General features: G+C 56.9%; 6 protein-coding genes across 6 annotated transcripts; 1 reads left to right on the top strand and 5 right to left on the bottom strand.

Annotated features, from left to right (window-relative positions):
- Window positions 1-412: 412 nt before the first annotated feature.
- GCG54_00010242 (3-oxoacyl-[acyl-carrier-protein] reductase FabG) lies at window positions 413-1,294 on the top strand (the record flags this gene model as incomplete). The annotated part of the gene is made up of 1 exon (XM_045410172.1): window positions 413-1,294. The coding sequence occupies one exon, from the start codon at window positions 413-415 to the stop codon at window positions 1,292-1,294; it is 882 nt and encodes a 293-aa protein (XP_045260127.1).
- Window positions 1,295-1,472: 178 nt separating this feature from the next.
- On the bottom strand, window positions 1,473-2,293 carry GCG54_00010241 (Dolichol-phosphate mannosyltransferase subunit 1; the record flags this gene model as incomplete). The annotated part of the gene is made up of 2 exons (XM_045410171.1): window positions 1,473-2,091; window positions 2,196-2,293. The coding sequence occupies 2 exons, from the start codon at window positions 2,291-2,293 to the stop codon at window positions 1,473-1,475; spliced, it is 717 nt and encodes a 238-aa protein (XP_045260126.1).
- Window positions 2,294-3,232: 939 nt separating this feature from the next.
- Window positions 3,233-6,368, bottom strand: GCG54_00010240 (uncharacterized protein; the record flags this gene model as incomplete). Its single annotated transcript, XM_045410170.1, has 3 exons — window positions 3,233-5,605; window positions 5,663-6,214; window positions 6,306-6,368. The coding sequence occupies 3 exons, from the start codon at window positions 6,366-6,368 to the stop codon at window positions 3,233-3,235; spliced, it is 2,988 nt and encodes a 995-aa protein (XP_045260125.1).
- A 4,292-nt stretch (window positions 6,369-10,660) lies between these two features.
- GCG54_00010239 (uncharacterized protein) lies at window positions 10,661-11,803 on the bottom strand (the record flags this gene model as incomplete). The annotated part of the gene is made up of 2 exons (XM_045410169.1): window positions 10,661-11,565; window positions 11,749-11,803. The coding sequence occupies 2 exons, from the start codon at window positions 11,801-11,803 to the stop codon at window positions 10,661-10,663; spliced, it is 960 nt and encodes a 319-aa protein (XP_045260124.1).
- Window positions 11,804-13,628: 1,825 nt separating this feature from the next.
- Window positions 13,629-14,549, bottom strand: GCG54_00010238 (uncharacterized protein; the record flags this gene model as incomplete). The annotated part of the gene is made up of 2 exons (XM_045410168.1): window positions 13,629-14,331; window positions 14,383-14,549. The coding sequence occupies 2 exons, from the start codon at window positions 14,547-14,549 to the stop codon at window positions 13,629-13,631; spliced, it is 870 nt and encodes a 289-aa protein (XP_045260123.1).
- Window positions 14,550-15,071: 522 nt separating this feature from the next.
- On the bottom strand, window positions 15,072-15,854 carry GCG54_00010237 (uncharacterized protein; the record flags this gene model as incomplete). Its single annotated transcript, XM_045410167.1, has 1 exon — window positions 15,072-15,854. One exon carries the CDS (start codon window positions 15,852-15,854, stop codon window positions 15,072-15,074), a length of 783 nt encoding a protein of 260 aa, XP_045260122.1.
- Between the last annotated feature and the right edge of the window lie 182 nt (window positions 15,855-16,036).

Here is a 16,036-nt window from a genome sequence, read left to right as displayed (position 1 = left end):
TCTTATCTAATCGCCGACGGGTGCCAAGAGCGGGCCAGAGCAGCTTCCGAGTCAATTCGTGAAATCCGGGGTACTCTTCCCGCTTTGAGTGGAAGCAATGACAATTATTCAATCCCGAGGAAGTTTGCCAAAGATCTGCCCGCCTTCAATTGACCCAAGTTGAAGCATTTACACACTCGAGCCTAGGCCCGGCGATCTGGTTACCCAATGCCGACACCCCTCCCCCACCACCGCACCCTCCTCCCGGGGGCGGGACGGTGAAGCCGCGGGGAACCTCGGCAGGCCAGGGTGAGCTTCAACTCAGAGCTCCAACTGCAACGCTGAGTGAGCTCATCTTCATATACAACACCAAGCCTTTCACCACCACCAAACCCCCCTCTCAAACCACAAATCCCAGGAAACCAACGCCAAAATGACAGACCGCATCTCCCAAATCGCCTCCCACCTAAACTACCCCAAAGGCCTCTTCGCCGGCCAAGTCGCCATCATCACCGGCTCAGGGCAAGGCATCGGCGCCGAAACAGCGCGCCTCTTCGCCAACGAGGGCGCCAAAGTAATCATCTCCGACATTGACGCAGCCAAAGCCCGCTCCGTCGCCGACGCCATAAACTCCACCCACGGCGGCGGCCGCGCCCTCGCCGTGCCGGGCGACATGCTCTCCGCCGACTACATCGCCACCCTCGTCTCCCAGGCCGCCTCCTTCGGCAACGGCAAGATCCACCACATCGTCAACAACGCCGGCTACACCTGGGACGGCGTCATCCACAAAATGTCCGACGCGCAGTGGGACACCATCCTCGCGCTGCACTCGACCGCGCCGTTCCGCCTCGTGCGCGCCGCCGCGCCGTACTTCCGCGTCAAGGACGGCGAGAACCGCTGCGTCGTCAACATCAGCTCGACCTCGGGCGTGCACGGCAACGCGGGCCAGGCCAACTACGCCATGGCCAAGGCCGGCGTCACGGGGCTGACCAAGACGATCGCGAAGGAGTGGGGCCCCGCGTTCGGCGTGCGCAGCAACACCGTTGCGTTCGGCCACATCAAGACGCGGCTGACGGACGCCAAGGAGAAGGGCGCGTTCATCGTTGGGCCGGGGGGTGAGAAGATTGCGCTGGGCATCCCGCAGGCGCAGAAGGCGGCAGCGGCGGGCGGGGAGGAACAGGCTCACGCGGATATCCCGCTGCGCAGGCCCGGGTCGCCGACGGAGGCTGCGTCCGCGGTGTTGGCTGTGGCGAGTCCGCTGTTTAGTTATGTGACGGGGCAGACCATCATGGTGACTGGCGGACGCAACATGTGAAGCACGAACAAGCAGACTGAACAAAACTGTGTAATTTTTCCATCGTCCTGCAAATAATTAGGTATCGGTACTCTTCTGTGATTTCCCGTTCCCCCCAACGCCCATAGCATGCGTTCCAAATATCCGCACACATCAAAACACCTCGGTATCATATCTCTCCCCCTTTCTTCCTCCCGTCTCAAACCTTGAGCCAAAGCGAGAGCACGCCCTTCGCATACTCCACAATCTCATCCCCGCCCAGCTTGCTGTCGCCGTAAATCCGATCGACAAACGTAATCGGCACCTCTGCCACCGAGCACCCCATCGCCTTGGCGCGCACCATCATCTCCATCTGGAACGTGTACCCCTTGCTCTCCGTGCTGCCAATCACCTTCTCCAGCACGGCTCGCTTGTACAGCCGGAAGCTGCCAGTCAGGTCGCTCACGCCGGGGCGCAGCACCGTGTCGGCGAACAGGTTCGCCCCGCGCGAGACGAACTTGCGCTTCAGGTCCCAGCCGTAGACGCCGCCGTCCCCGGCGTAGCGCGTGCCCGTGACGATGTCGCAGTTGCCCTCCTTCTGCCGGGCGACCATCTGCGGGATGAACTTGGGGTGGTGCGAGAAGTCGGCGTCCATGATGATGACGAAGTTGCCCGTCGCGAACTGCAGGCCGTGCACGTAGGCCGTGCCGAGGCCGAGCTTGCCGGAGCGGGTCTTGAGGACGACGTGCGGGGCGTAGGCCTTGACGAGCTGCTCGGCGACGGTCTGCGTGCCGTCGGGGGAGCCGTCGTCGACGATGATGAGTTCCCAGTCGAGCTTGCTGTTTTGCGGGGGTAGATGGTTAGCGGGCGTTGTCTTCTTCCATTCGATTCCAATTGATAGGGTATAGGAGAAAAGATAGGAGGGAAGGCGTGTGCTGCTTACTGCTCGGTGAATGTGCGGTTCAACAACCAAGCGACGATGGGCAGGTTGTGACGCTCGTTGTAGGTCGGGAGGATGACGGAGTACTTGTTGGCCGCCATTTTTGCGGTATCGGGAGGGAGATTCGGGATGCAAAAAGCCCACGGGCACAAGAGAAGCAAAAGCCGCGTTGGATCGAAGGCGCGAGGAGAAAGGAGCGTGGTCAAGTTGGCTGGCGCGGTGTGGTGGTGGTTTTCGGGAGGCGTCAGGAGGGAGCTTTCCAGCGATGCTGTCCTTTGGCGTTGGTGGAATGCCAACCTTGAGTGGTTCGGATGACTAAGCTTGGTCCAGCCCCTGAATCCAAGGGGGTGGTGGTGGAGTTGCAGGGCGGGACGCTGGAGCTGTGACGACGACCTCTGCAAAACCCATTGGCTTACGATTGTGACGTACGAATAGGTATCCGCAGAGTGTTTTGAATTATGATGGACTTTCTACGCATTTTCCGTTTTCTCCCACAGGAAAACTTGAAGATCAAACATTTGCGTGAGCGGACCTGGATTCAGCGCCCTTCAATTTTCCTGAGCTTAGGTACGCTGATGTTTGTTGCTCAACATGAAGCCTCAACCAATAGCGCCAGACAACAGCAATTCACATGCAACTCAGATCCTAGTGAACATGGTGGTCAAGATTCTCATTAAACCTATAATCTATATCCCCAGCAACGTCGCCGAGGACCTGGGAGCACCGTAAGCCCCATGCAGTTTCAGTCTATATCTCGTATCTTTGGTCATTATGAGTTTTTCAATGAACGCGAAACACACGGCCGGGTCGACAAGCAAACCCGGCCATCATCTCCAAAGCCCTTTCCCACCATTCATGTCCAAGGCCTAACCTTCCTCTACAAAGGTTGCTGGCCCTCGTTCACATATTTACAACGCCGAATGCAATGCCCTCTCATTGGAGACCAGGTCCCGGACCGCGAGGCGACCCTTTGCTCTAAATTATTTCGCTCACAAAACAAACACACATAGAAAAACCCATTAATTCTTCATCGTGCGGGTTTACCACCCGTTGTTGTCGTTGCGCCGCCTTGATCCGCGGAAGTAGTCGTAGGATGACGGGTCCTGCTCAGGCGTCTCGGCGTCGTCCTGGCGGAGCCCGCTGTATCCCCTCGGCCCGCCGCCCAGAGCACCTACAGTCGGGCCCGAGGGCTGGGCCATTGGCATCCCCGCGGCGTTGCGCACGAGCGCCGAGTCGCTGCCGTTGTCCATGTTGTACAGGGGACTACGCGACCGGTCACCGTATGTTGATTGCTGGGCGAAAGCCGCCTGCGGTGTCGGGAGTCCGCCGGTAGGAGACATACGGCCAGTGTTGGGCGACTGGTAGCCTGATGGCGGGGTAAACGCTTGGAAGCCGCCATTGGCAGGATTGCCAGTCATACCGCCCTGCAGAGGACGGCCGGTAGGCGTTCCGGGACGCGAGCCGTTGTCAGATCCGTATTCGGTCATCGAGCCAGGGGTACCGGGGCGAATAATGTCGGGGTTGCGTCCAAAGATGTCGCCTTGTCCATGCTCCTCCGCAAACTCGGCTCTGTTCTTGTAGTACTCGAAATCCATGTGCGATTCAGAAACGAACTCGAAGCCAGGAACGCCACCGGCCGACTTTCCTGGGCGACCCTTGCTCATCGGGTCCAACACGTACGCATCAGAGTACCCAGACATACTCATAACATCGCCGGGACCGCCCTCTCTTCCGTCCGTCAAACGGCCCTTGTACACAGCAGGCAGGATAGCCTGCGCCTTCGCGTGCACCATGGGCGTGATGAGAGGCTTGTACAAGGCCGGGTGGCCGAAGCGCGACGCCAATCGCTCGCTACGCAGACGCTGCTCCTTCTGGACACCGGCCTCGGGGTGCTTGCGCACGTTGGTCGTGGAGTAGTAGTGGATCTTGTTGTCGAACATGCGGGCACAGACGATCTTGAAGATGATGAGGATGATCGGCAGCGGAATGATGGCGATGGCGACGCTGTGATAAGCCCAGTCGGATCGAGCCCAGGCGCCGAGGAAGAAGGTGCAGTGCGACACGAAGACGGCAAAGAGGAAACGGTTGAAGAGCACACGCCAGAACATGCCGCCAGACTCGGTCTTGGTGACGAAGGTGTACAGGAGCAGGTACTTCTTCAGCCAGTAGTCGATGGCGTAGTACAGCGTGGCAGCCGGGAGAACCAGAGGCTGGATACCCGAGAACGCGAGCGCAATCGTTGCGTAGTAGAGGAAGTAATTGTAGTAAGAAGCGTACTCGAAGGTCGGGGGAGCAGTCAACTCGATCAACTCGCGGGGGGTCGGGCTGGAAAACTTGCGCACGAAGAAGCTGTACACGAGCTTCCACAGCTGGGCCAGGTCAATAGCGGCACCCAATTGGCGCTGGAGAAGCCAGGTCACCCAGTAGGGGCTGACTTGGCACAGCGCTGCAAAAACGGCGGCCGCAATGTCTGCATCGATGATTGCCTTCCAGGCGTCCTGGTTGTCGCTAGTCTCCTTGACCACGGCAGCGACGAGCTGCCAGATGGTGCCGAAGAGAGAGAAAACGATCAAGTTGTTGAAAACGAAGAAAGCGTACAGCTTAGCCAGGACGTGCCTCTCGCGACCAGTCTTGGTCTGGTCTCCGGCCTTCATGGACAGCTGGCGGAAAATCATTGGAAGCACGAGATAAACGAGCGACATGATGGCAGGAGACGCAATACCCTGAACGATAGCCCAGAATGTCGGGTTGGTAGCAAGCTCGGTCTTGAAGGCGGGCCAGACGCTTCCCAGGTTCTGGAAGTTGATCAGAAAGATGGCAATCATGGCGTTGGGCACGATCCAGACGACGGTCAGCACCGCAATCCACACGTTGTTGATGAAGCGTCTCCATCTCCTGTTCGCAGCGCTCAGAGGCAGGTTGTCCCAGATGACGTCGTTCGGCCTCGGCGCCAGGCTGATCTTGGTGCCGCGGGGGTGCTTCTTGCGGGTGGCGTAGGCAATGTTGTGAGCCTCTGCGATGTCCGAGTAACTGGCGAAACCGTAAGGCATGGTGCTGCGCTTGTCGACGCTGGCGCGGACTTCCTTGATCTCGGTCTCCAGCTCCTTGATGCGTTGCGTCAGGTACTCGATGGCGTCGACTTTTTGGCCCTTTGGATACGTGGAGAAAGACGGGTCCTTCTTTGACGGCTTGCACATCGGGCGTCCAGCGGGGAGCTGGTCGGGCTTCTTGAGGTACTTTGCCAACACGGACTCCAGCTTGCGGACGGTGTGGTCGTGCTGCTCGATGAGGTTCGGGAGGTCCTTGACGTTGCGAGCAATGGCGGTTCGGGCAAAGGAGGAGTCGGGTACGACCTCGTCGACGATTCGCGCGATGCCCTCGTCGGAGCATCGGTCCTTGGGGATATCGTACATCTAGAATATTGTGAGCTTCTCAGGCTTGCTGGGGTTCTCGAGTTCATCCCCACTCACCATCAACGTGCGCGCGTGCAGGCTGTTCTGGTACTCCTCGCTCTGGAAGTAGTTGCGACGCAGCAGCATGACCTTGCGGTAGTTCCACCACAAAAAGCCCATCACAGTAAACGTAATCAGGTACGCCACGGCGACCTGTGCCCAGTACGCGCTCTCGCCCCAGACCGCCAACGGCGTAATGACCTCGATCCAATCCCTATTCGCGAGGGCCTGCTTGTCCGCGTTGTTCAGGTAGACGGGGATGAGGATGGCGATGCAAAAGACGGAGATGCTGGCAAAGATGAAGATGCACATGCGGACGAAGCGCAGAAAGACCGTGGCGTCCATGCCGACGTGGTGGACGAGCTCGGCCTCGCCTGTGTTCCATAATGGCGGAATCCATGACCAGATCTTCTTGCCAATGGGCGGGGGCGCGTGCTTCTCGTCGGCGTGCTTGAGCTTCGGGGCGTAGACGGACTGGTTGTACGGTCTCAGGAAGGAGAATGTGACGGCGATGCCGACTGTGACGCCGAGCGATGTGCCCAAGGCGGACCAGATGGCGGTACTTTGCAACTGTAGAACGTGTGAGCGTCAGCTTTTCTCCCGGAATACCTTAGGCAGGTCCTGCGCCTCGTCTGGGGCCGCGAAGGGTGTGCTCTCTAACCTGTTTGCTGAAGGGGTCGGCCAGCAGGTCCAAGATCTTCTTGCCCGCATCATCGTTGCTCATCTTGACTGTCGAGCCCCCTTGGGGCGAGGGGGATGAGGGAAGTTCTCTAGGTGTTTTCGGTGGAAGAGGCGTCAACGACCCTCGTCGGCGATGTTATCTTGGCACGAGGTCAAGTGATTTCTCGGGCAATCGTCTGAGGAAGATATTGATCGATTCGTATCGTGCAGAATGGGGAAGGCGTGATACAAGCTTGGATTATCTAGAAATCGCAAAAGGGGGCGATTCGTCGTTTCCCTGCTCTGTCGCGTGGTGATACCAAGCACACAAAGGTCTGTCTCCTATCGGCGGGATCAAAGAAGAGGGGGTTCCGAAATAACAAGGCGGAATGCGGCAGCGAGAGACACGGGGGGAGACTGAGTCGATCGTCGGGGGTAGGTCCCGCGCAGTTACAGTCTCGATTAGTGGAGCGACGGTTGGGGAGAAAACGACTGTCGGGAGGTCGGAAGGGATCACGGGCGGGCGTGGAGGCGGAGGGGAGAGGAGGAAAAATGGACGGAAAATTGATGTCAAGCGAGTGTGAGGCGAGGTAGGGGACCTTAGGAGGATAAGGAGGAGAAGAGGGACGTAGGGATTGGAGGAGGAGGACGAAGTTTGTTGAGCGGGAGGTCAGGACCAGATCACAGGATTGCGTATGTCACTCTGGGCCATCCCAGTCTTTTCCTTCTGCTACCCATCCAGCACTGGACCTGCACACGGCACACACGACTGACTGCTGGGTGCGCCCATACCCGGGACATGGCTTGGAGCTGCCGCTGCTGCTAGGTACCGCTAGCCAGTCGTAGCGCTGCACAAGCACGACGACCCGGCAAAAAAACAACAATAAAAAAAAAGCTACGGATAAAAAAAAATCGAATAAACCCAGTTTAGGAGATTGGCGCGCCTCAGGTCCCTGCAATTCTGCGCTACCGGGGTCCTCGAGGCGTGGGCTCCACCGTCCCGGCCCACCATCAAGACGGACGAAAGCTACGTACCGAGCGCCCGGTGGTCATGTCACTCACTGCTCCTGCTGGCGGTGGTGGCTGCTCGCCCATATGCTGCTGACCTCGGGTTTTTTGTGAAGGCTTGGACTGATGGAATGATGATATCTCGGGCTGGGAGTCATCTACAACTCCAATAATAATTCTTTCAAATCTTCCACCCGTTCATTCACTCATCCTGTATCCAGAAATGCAGGTCTCAGAGTCAGCAGCTGCAGGAACAGCCCGCAAAACAGGCTGCTCACCTCTTCCCAGTCTTGATGGGAGTCTTGCCAGAGCAGTGCAGTGACACAAACGGGTACGTACCGTCTCTGCCAAAACGGAGGCTTCCCATTGACGGACGCGCACCAGGAGACCCTGCTCTGTCGTCATTCTCATTGGCCCAAGCCCAGCTGCCATCCCAAGCGAAGAAGGCAAGGGCCCCGCAGAGAACCGGCACCGGCTGGCTCTGGCCAGTGGCCAAAGTCTCGGGGAAGAGGAACAGCTCACAGAACACTGGGAGAGCAAGTCGCAGCGTGGGCCGCTAAGAACCACTGGCCACGCATCGGCAGGGCCGCCTGCAAAACCGCAAACCCGTCCAGTGGCTGTGTCTATTTTTGCAAACACATTTTTGCTGCATTCCACGCCGTTCCCCCCAAAAGAAGGCCGGCCCCACACAGACACTTCACACTTGACCACTTCCAAGACCACCTGCACATCTCTCTCTGCAATGGCTTCTGCTGAATACGAGGCGAGATGGAGGCCCCCAGAATCCTTTCCGTCCTTCTTGTTCTCTTGTAAGACGGGTTATACTTGATACAGTCACGCAGTACTCTGTATGCGCTGGTTTAATGCGAGAAATACTGCTTCAATACGAATCGATGCAGCTCTTTCCAACACCAGCCAGACACAAGTCAGATCTGCACATTTGCAGATTCCAGCCCCCGCCCCAAAGAGAGAAGGATGCTCGCGTGTCCCATGCCAAGACCGCCGAATCTGAGAAGAAGCCGCCATTTCGCAACGCCCATCATTCCACACACGCATCGACCAACAAAAAACCGTGACATGCAGCGAGTGTGCATCACGTCAAAAATCCTCCCGTCCCCGAACCTGCATCACACAAAAACCCCAGCGTTACCGTTTCCTCCCAAAAACCCTCTCTCACAGAAGAAAACACATCCCGCGTCCCCCGTGTCATGTAGAGTGAAATAGGGGTGAACCCGCAATCCAGCACAGCCCGCGCCCCCCGCAACAAAAGACCATGGAAGGACCCAGCAAAAAGCACAAAAAAGTCGCGCTTGCAGTTCCAATGTCAAGCAAGATCCCCCGGGACAGGGCGGGCGGCATTGAGGGGGACTCCTTGGGGGCCCTTTGGCACCCAGCAACCGAGAACCCCTTTGCGGGGACGAGTCGAAGTTGGTTCCCTTCATTGGACTCAGTCGCTGATGACGGGATTGAAGCCAACGCCAATGCCACCGCCAGTCATCTTATCTCCAATCCTCTCTCAGTCTTACAAACCTCTCACCTTCCCTGCCATCTTAACAACAGCAATAAGACCCTCTCTTCCCAAGTAAAAAAAACCCTCCGTCGGAAAACCTCCATCGCTTGAAAGAAAACACAGCCACGCCGTCCCTCCACGCAGTGGCTCAGACCTCTCTTTTCCGGTTGATTCTTCCAACCACTCCCTGGCCTCCCAGAAATAAGCATTGTTCCTTCTTCCTCTAGTCCCTTACTCAAAGTGAAGAGAGCCCTGCATGCAACGCATGGCATACTTCAGTACCTTGCATCAGAGATAGAGCAGCACAGCATAGCAACGTACCATCGCAGGATAGCACGTCTCGTGACACAGCCCGTCATCATCACCATCAGCTCCAAATCCGAACCAAGCATCTGCCTTCTTCCTCCCCTCCGTCAAGCGTCCCGCCGCCGCCCCGTCCATCGCCAAGCCCACCACCCCAGCTTCCAGAACATTTTTATACACCCAGCCCTTGGCGGCTACGCCTTACCTTGCACAAGTCAAGAAAAGACTGCACGGCCATTTACGAACCCGCGCACCGCGCGAAACGGACACCCGGAAACCTCCCAAGAAAACGGCGCTTAACCTACAACAGTCACAATCGGTGTCCTGACGGTAAGCCGAAGGCGAAGCGACAAACCTTCCTCGGTGCTTCCACTGTGGCTTTCACGCCGGCCGCCGCCCCGTTTCCCACGGCGTTCCTGACCCTACGTCACAGCCAAAGCGGCCTCTCTTCGTAACACGAATTCGCATTCCCAATTCTCTTCCCACTGCCGCCGCCGTCCCCCAAAGTAACTTAGCGCCGCTTCACAGCTTAATCCCTTTCGAGACCACTGTACCAAATCTAGGACTCGGTGATCCAAACCAAAGACGAAAAAAACTTTCTCTCAGCATTTTTGCCGTTTCGTCCATGCTCGGATAAACATTGTGTTTCTCCATCGCCTTGCCTCGCGCGCGACTGTCTCGTCTCTCAAGCTCCTGAGACCGCGGCCGAGCACCTTCACTATCCAAAAAAGAGATCTTCAGGGCCTGCACATTCCTAAGGGAGCTACTGTACCTGTCCTGCTACCAAGCTCAAGTCCTTGGCTCAATCTCTGCCCAATTCGCCGCACGATGTCGCGGCTGTCTCGAGCTCACATGTCTATGTAAATCCTTAGGAACAGACAGCCGTAGCTTTGCTGCCCTAGGACTGAACCTCTGCAAATCCCTCCCAGCCCAGAGCCCAGCGCAGCCGATCGACGGCATCGGTGACGCGGAGTTTGGTGGAGAACGTGCGGTCTGGACCGAGATAAGGGCCCTGAGATACGTCATGTTTTTCTGTAGGGGGCTGATGATCCCACATCCCGCCCGTCGAACAGCTACAGATGTTGAGAGACGAACGTCTTTACTAGGTCAATCGGATGTGTCGTTTACTCAATTGTTTCACCATGCCACGAATCGTTGAGGCCTTTTGCGAATGATCTTCGTAAGCCATGCGTCGTCTAAAAGTCAGGATGAACGTCGGAAGTGGTAAGGATCGATAGGATTGATTCGTGATTGAAAAGCTGCATGTGCAAGCATCATCATATGTACAAGCTCCTCCACCTTTTGATCGAATGCCTAATCGAGGGAAGAAACATGATAACCAAAAACGAAAAGGCAAAAACAATAATCCCGCGCCTCCTTTTTGCCTGTCCAAAATCCGCGGGACAAAGAGAGCAAACCCGCCAGACCGGCCTGAACCCCGGCCTTGACCATCATGGTCTCGTGTTACTGGTCTGTTGGACCATAGATAGAAAAATAAGAAATAAAATCAGTGACATATCCAACATTGAAGGCCCCTAGGCGGGGCCCTGCGAGCGGGTCTTGCGCGCGGTGCGGCCGACAGGCGGCAGGACCTTCTTGACCTTCTCGGAGATCTTGTGTCCCAGAGACTCCTTGTCCTTCTTCGGGGATTCCTTCTTGGCTGCGCCGTTGGTAGCCTTCGGAGGCCGGCCGGGTTTCCCAGTCTTGACCTTCTTCTCGGCCGGCTTCTCCTCAGGCTCCGGTTTCGCTTCCGCCACGCCGTTGGTGCCGTTGGCGGCGTCGGCGGCATCAACGGCATCAACGGCATCAACGGCATCGAGATCATCCGCCTTGCGCTTGTTACTGGTCTTGGCCTGCGGTGCCGCCTCGCGCTCTCCAGAACCGGAGGGCTCGGCCTCGTTAAGGGCGCCCGTCATCTCTACGTCCTTGGAAGCCGCGCCATTAACGGCATCAGGCTTCTCGATGACGGGCTCCTTGGCCGGCTCGTCCTCGACTACGGGTTCCTCAGCGGGCTTCTGCGCGATGGGCTCCTCGACTGATTCCTTAACAGTCTCGGTTGCTGGCGCAGTTGTCGCAGCTGGAGCTGGGGCTGCGGCCGCTGGCTGCTCTGTAGGAATGGCCTTGGGAGCCTCCACACCGGTCGTCGCAGCCGGCCCGTCCTTGTCGGGGACCTCCTCGACAGTGGCCGGCTTTGGCGCATCGGCGGCAGAAGCATTTGCGACCGGAGCATCAGCTGGCGGGGCGAGCGCAGGAGGCTCTGCGACCTTGGCCGGCTCCTCGGCAGGAACGGCTGGTGTTTCTGTGGCAGGCGCGGGTTCCTCCTTTTTCTCTTCAGCTGGCTTCTCTTCGACCGGCTTGACTTCTGCCGGCTTCTCTTCAACAGGCTTCTCCACGATCTCGGGTACAGAAACTGCCTCTACGCCGTTGGGCTTTGTCTCGGCTGCGGTGCGAGGGGCAGAATGTCAGCGCATCGGTCTTCGGACATAATTGGTGTACAGCGACGGCGAGCGGCATGGCCGGCGCAAGGAGTAGCATCGAGCCAGAGCAAGGCGCAGCTACTCGGCGGGCTCCATCGATTGCATGCGACCGTGATATGAAGCTCGTTTTGGCGACAAACACTCACCTTTGTCGACGCCAGCGACAGCTGGGACAGCTCCGGGGGCAGGATTGGGATCCATTGCGATGACGTAAGGGGGTTGCTGGTATGGGCGCACAGTGCGCGATGACGGTGGTCGCAGTCGGCGAGGAAAAGGTGCTCAATGGCCGCGGCTGGGCGTTCAAGGGCGTAAATTTGATGGAGATGAGATGTTGGGATGTTGACTGACGATGGGGAGCTGGAATTCGAAGATGGAGTTGTGTGGGAGAAGATGGGAGAGAAGAGGGAAGAAGAAGTGAGGTTGGAGTCGGAGCAGAGGCAGGAGCAGGAGCAAGAGCAATGGAGCTCTCCTCGTCCCCAACAACAGATGGGCCTGCTAAGGCGCTGCAAATGCAAAGCAGAGCACCGGCAGCGGTGGCAGCAGGTCATCGCACAGAAACATGGGGTTGGGGAGCAGGACCCGGGGCCTTGCTTGGGTTCCACGGGGCGAATCAGCAGCGGGAGGGCGAGGGCGAGGGCGAGGGCGAGGCAAGGGCGCGCGCCGTTCGGGACACGCCATTCCCATCGGCTGTTTGTGCGTTAATGGTGGTGCAGTGCTGGTGCAGCGGGTGCAGCTGGGCTCGCTCGGTCCAGCAGACAGTCCAGTGCTTCCGTCCCTCCTCTTCGCTGCTGACCATTACTCAGTAGCGGACCAGGCCATCGAACAGGGAGCGGTCCTCGATCAGTGAGAGTGAAGCTGTGAGGTTGCAGGCGAGAGGCCGGCAGTGCAAGGTTCCCCTCGCGGCAGGCTGGGTGGAGAGGAACCTCTCAGCTGCTGGGCCGTCATGTCAATCTGACGTGACGAGAGCTCCACGCAGCTTGCCATCTTGGATGTTGCAGGGCGGAAGCTTGGCCCGGTTAAGAGCCGGTTAATCCCAAAAAAAGGGTTAGGAGGTGGCGCGACGAGAGGACCTGAGCTGGCACAGCTGCACTGCTTGGCTGAGATGCCGGCCAAAGCCGTTCGACGACGTTATGGAAATGGCCCAATCCGGCCTCGAAGTTTGAGGGAAATAGGCGAGCAACCTCATGTAACGATGGCACAGAGCCCTGGGGCTGTTGTCGGTGGCAGGAGCACTGAACACGGGCGGGCAACGGTGTAGCAGGTCCGTCTCAACCTTGGTGCGGTGCCTCCCAAATCTGGTGTCCAGTTCACCCAGTCGCCCTCTCCTCGCGCAAAACGAAGGTAGGACCGTGTGCGTGCCTCAGAAAGGCACTGTACAAGGAGGAGCTTCCTCCGGTGCTCTTTCCTGCTGGAGCTGGGCAGGGCAATTGGGAAGTGGCAGGGCCAGCTGCAGAGTGTCGCAGCTCCGATGCGGGGAAACACTTGCGAATGGCTGGCTTCGATTGGCGATTCTCCACCCGTCCTCATTCAAGCCAATCAAACACCGCTAAAGCTTTCGAACCACGTCCAAGCTCCTGCACGCCATCTGCGATCTGCTGAGCTGCAGAAGCGTGCATCCGACGCCCAACACCCAACTCCCACGATGGTGATGATGTCGGTAGCCTCATCTTCAAATGTATTGCCTCTTAGCTCAAGCAATGATACCCAAAGTTGACTTCAATGCAATGAGTCTCGTCCTGATTAGATTCTTTTCAGTTACCTAAGGAAGCTTGCTACTTCGATCTGATCTTTCACGGCAGGTTCTGGCGATTGATTATTCATTTCTCATTTATCCACATGCTCGATATCCATAGTCCATTGTCTCTCGTCACTATCTCACAGTCTTGACGCCATGTCCTATTGTTCTCATTATCTTCATCGCTGCTCCTAGTCCTCGCTGTCATCCATCGTTACCGTCAACATTCCTCATGCCCAATGTCGTCTTTCATCGTTCCCCTCCACGTCGTTCTTGTCTCTACCTTATCGTCTACTCCTCCGGCTCCGGCTCTGACTCATCATCGATAGACATGCGCTGTGTCTTGATCTTCACGGCTGCCGTTTTGTGGACAGGATCATTCCACATGGAGTTGAGTGCATACTGCTTGGCAACCTCGAAGTGGAAGTCGGGATACTCCTTCAGAGCATCGCAATACTTGAAGAAATTCGGCGCGTTGATCTTGAAACAGAAGCTCTTGACCAGGACGCGACGGAGCTTGTCTTGGACAACATGTCCTTGCTTAAGAATCTCAAAGGTATCGGCATAAGCCCTGAAGATTTCAGGACAGTTGCTTTCGGTGCGAACCTTTCGCTGGGTCTTGAGGTAGTCGACGAACATTTTCCGAGTGCTTTTCGCAAGCCCTTCATTCTGTAGAAAGTCACAAAGTTGGTAAAATCGTGCCTGGTTCGCAATATAGTTCGGATCAGTGAAATCCTCGCGCTTCACTAAAGTCTCCGCTGACGCGCAATTCATCAGGGCTTGCCGGGTGGTGAGTGTGAGATAGAGCATCATGTTGCTGGGTAGGACTTCAGGAAGCTCGATGATCAATGATTCGGACTCTTTACATGGGTTCCGAAGGCATTTGTCGAAGAACTGAGAGTGTTTGGTCAAGATGGGTTTGAGGACCGTGAATGCGCTTACACCCAAGGTCTCCATGTTGCCGCACTTAATGGTAACCATTGGCTTCTTCTCACTACCGAGAATGGTCAGTATTACCCGATCATTTGAACCAGTCCCGACTCACTCCGAACAAAACAGCCAAGTCAGATCCACCGCCGCCACACCGAACGAGGCCGGGACCTCGTTTCCGTCGTCGCTGTTGGATTCATTCTTGTTGGCGTCGTCATCGACGACGCTGTTCGCGTTCGACTCCATCGTTGATCGACGTCGGTTGGTGTTGATCAACGACATGGTTGGTCGTCGTTGGTGGTAGGCAGCTTTGGGTTGCCGAAGTTGGAGGCAACCTGTGTGTGCGTGGGGTGGATGCGTGGGGAGAAACAAGAGACGAAAGGTTTTTCGCCGAAAATCTTGAACCAGGCTGCTGTTGAACTTGCCGTATGTGGAAAGCTCGCACCTGCCTGTTTCTGTTGCCGCAAAGGTTTCCTTTGATGTAGGTAAGAGATAACCGAAACACTCAAACGTTCCTAATCGGACTTTCAGCGCGACCTGAACCGATGCCAGAGTGCAGATAGGAGACAAAGAAGGATTCGAAACCTCCGCTGGAAGTAAGTCCAGATACCCGTCTTCAAGTTCGTGAGTCTCAGGAAGGTGCCAGCGAGATCTCCACGACTGCGCTCCCCACTCCCAAGATCCTCACTATCGACATCAAGCTTCCCGTCCCCAATAGTGCCTGAATCGCCAGTCTCAAAGTCGGCGCCTGCAGTGTGGCTCAGATTGTCGATGCTGCTCGTCCATGACTGACGATGCCCTACTCTAACGACCGTCGCGAAGGGCTTCCCCCGCCAGAACTCCTTCCACGAATATGTCCCCGGCAGCCCTGACCTCACCAAGGTGTTGAGCCATCCTGACCTCAGCAAGGCGCTGAGCCTCCCTGATTTCTGCCAACCCGTTCTCAGCGCGCCAAAAGAACGCGAGAGACTCATCCACTAGATTCTCCGCGTAATCGTCCCACTCGTCATCCCTGATGTTCCGCACGAACGACTGAACAATGGCGCTGGCTTGAATGTCCCATCTCATGTCGACGCAAAGCTGGTACGCCGCCCCAAAGTTGTCAAGGACGCACCATTCCGGGTTCTCCAGCCTTTCGTGGACAACAGGGTGGCGGTAGTAGTGGCGCCAGTGGGTGAGGATGTCGCCAATGTGTTGCTCCACGTAGCGCCTGAGCATGTAGTTTCCGAATTGGCCACAGGTATCCCACAGGTGCAGCTTCTGTGCCAGGGTAGTTTTCATCTCCCACGAGTCCGGAAGCACGCTGCTGAAGGGGGTGATGTGCTCCGGGCTGGGGGAGAACACCAAGCGCTCGTTGAAGTGAAGATATGCGCCGGCGGTCTCCGGGGTCTGGTCATCGATGACATACACGGACCCGGGGCGCTGAAAGTACGTCGAGTACTTGCCCATCGTGCTGAAGCTATTGCGGAACCACTTATCTTGGCACTGGATATAAATGAGACTCCCATTGGGGTCAGCCGGGCTAATGAGAAAGTTGTCGGTGTAGTTGGGCAAAGACTCCCGAGACCAATTCTGAGGACCGTTCATGTTGGCGTTGTTGGATGAATGAGATGGTACGTGTCTGCAAATGGACGAAATAATTAATTCATTGGGAAGAATAATTTGGAACAAAGAATGAACCGAATTCAAAAGCGCAGAGGCATCTATATCACTGTAAGGCATCGGAGATGCGTCCTACGCGGATATCTCTTGAACCTCCAACGCATGAA

The sequence above is a fragment of the Colletotrichum gloeosporioides genome (assembly GCF_011800055.1).
Source record: "Colletotrichum gloeosporioides strain Lc1 chromosome Unknown consensus_71, whole genome shotgun sequence".
Lineage (NCBI taxonomy): Eukaryota > Fungi > Ascomycota > Sordariomycetes > Glomerellales > Glomerellaceae > Colletotrichum > Colletotrichum gloeosporioides.
Note: the sequence above shows the minus strand (reverse complement) of the source record. Positions and strands in the feature narration are given on the sequence as shown.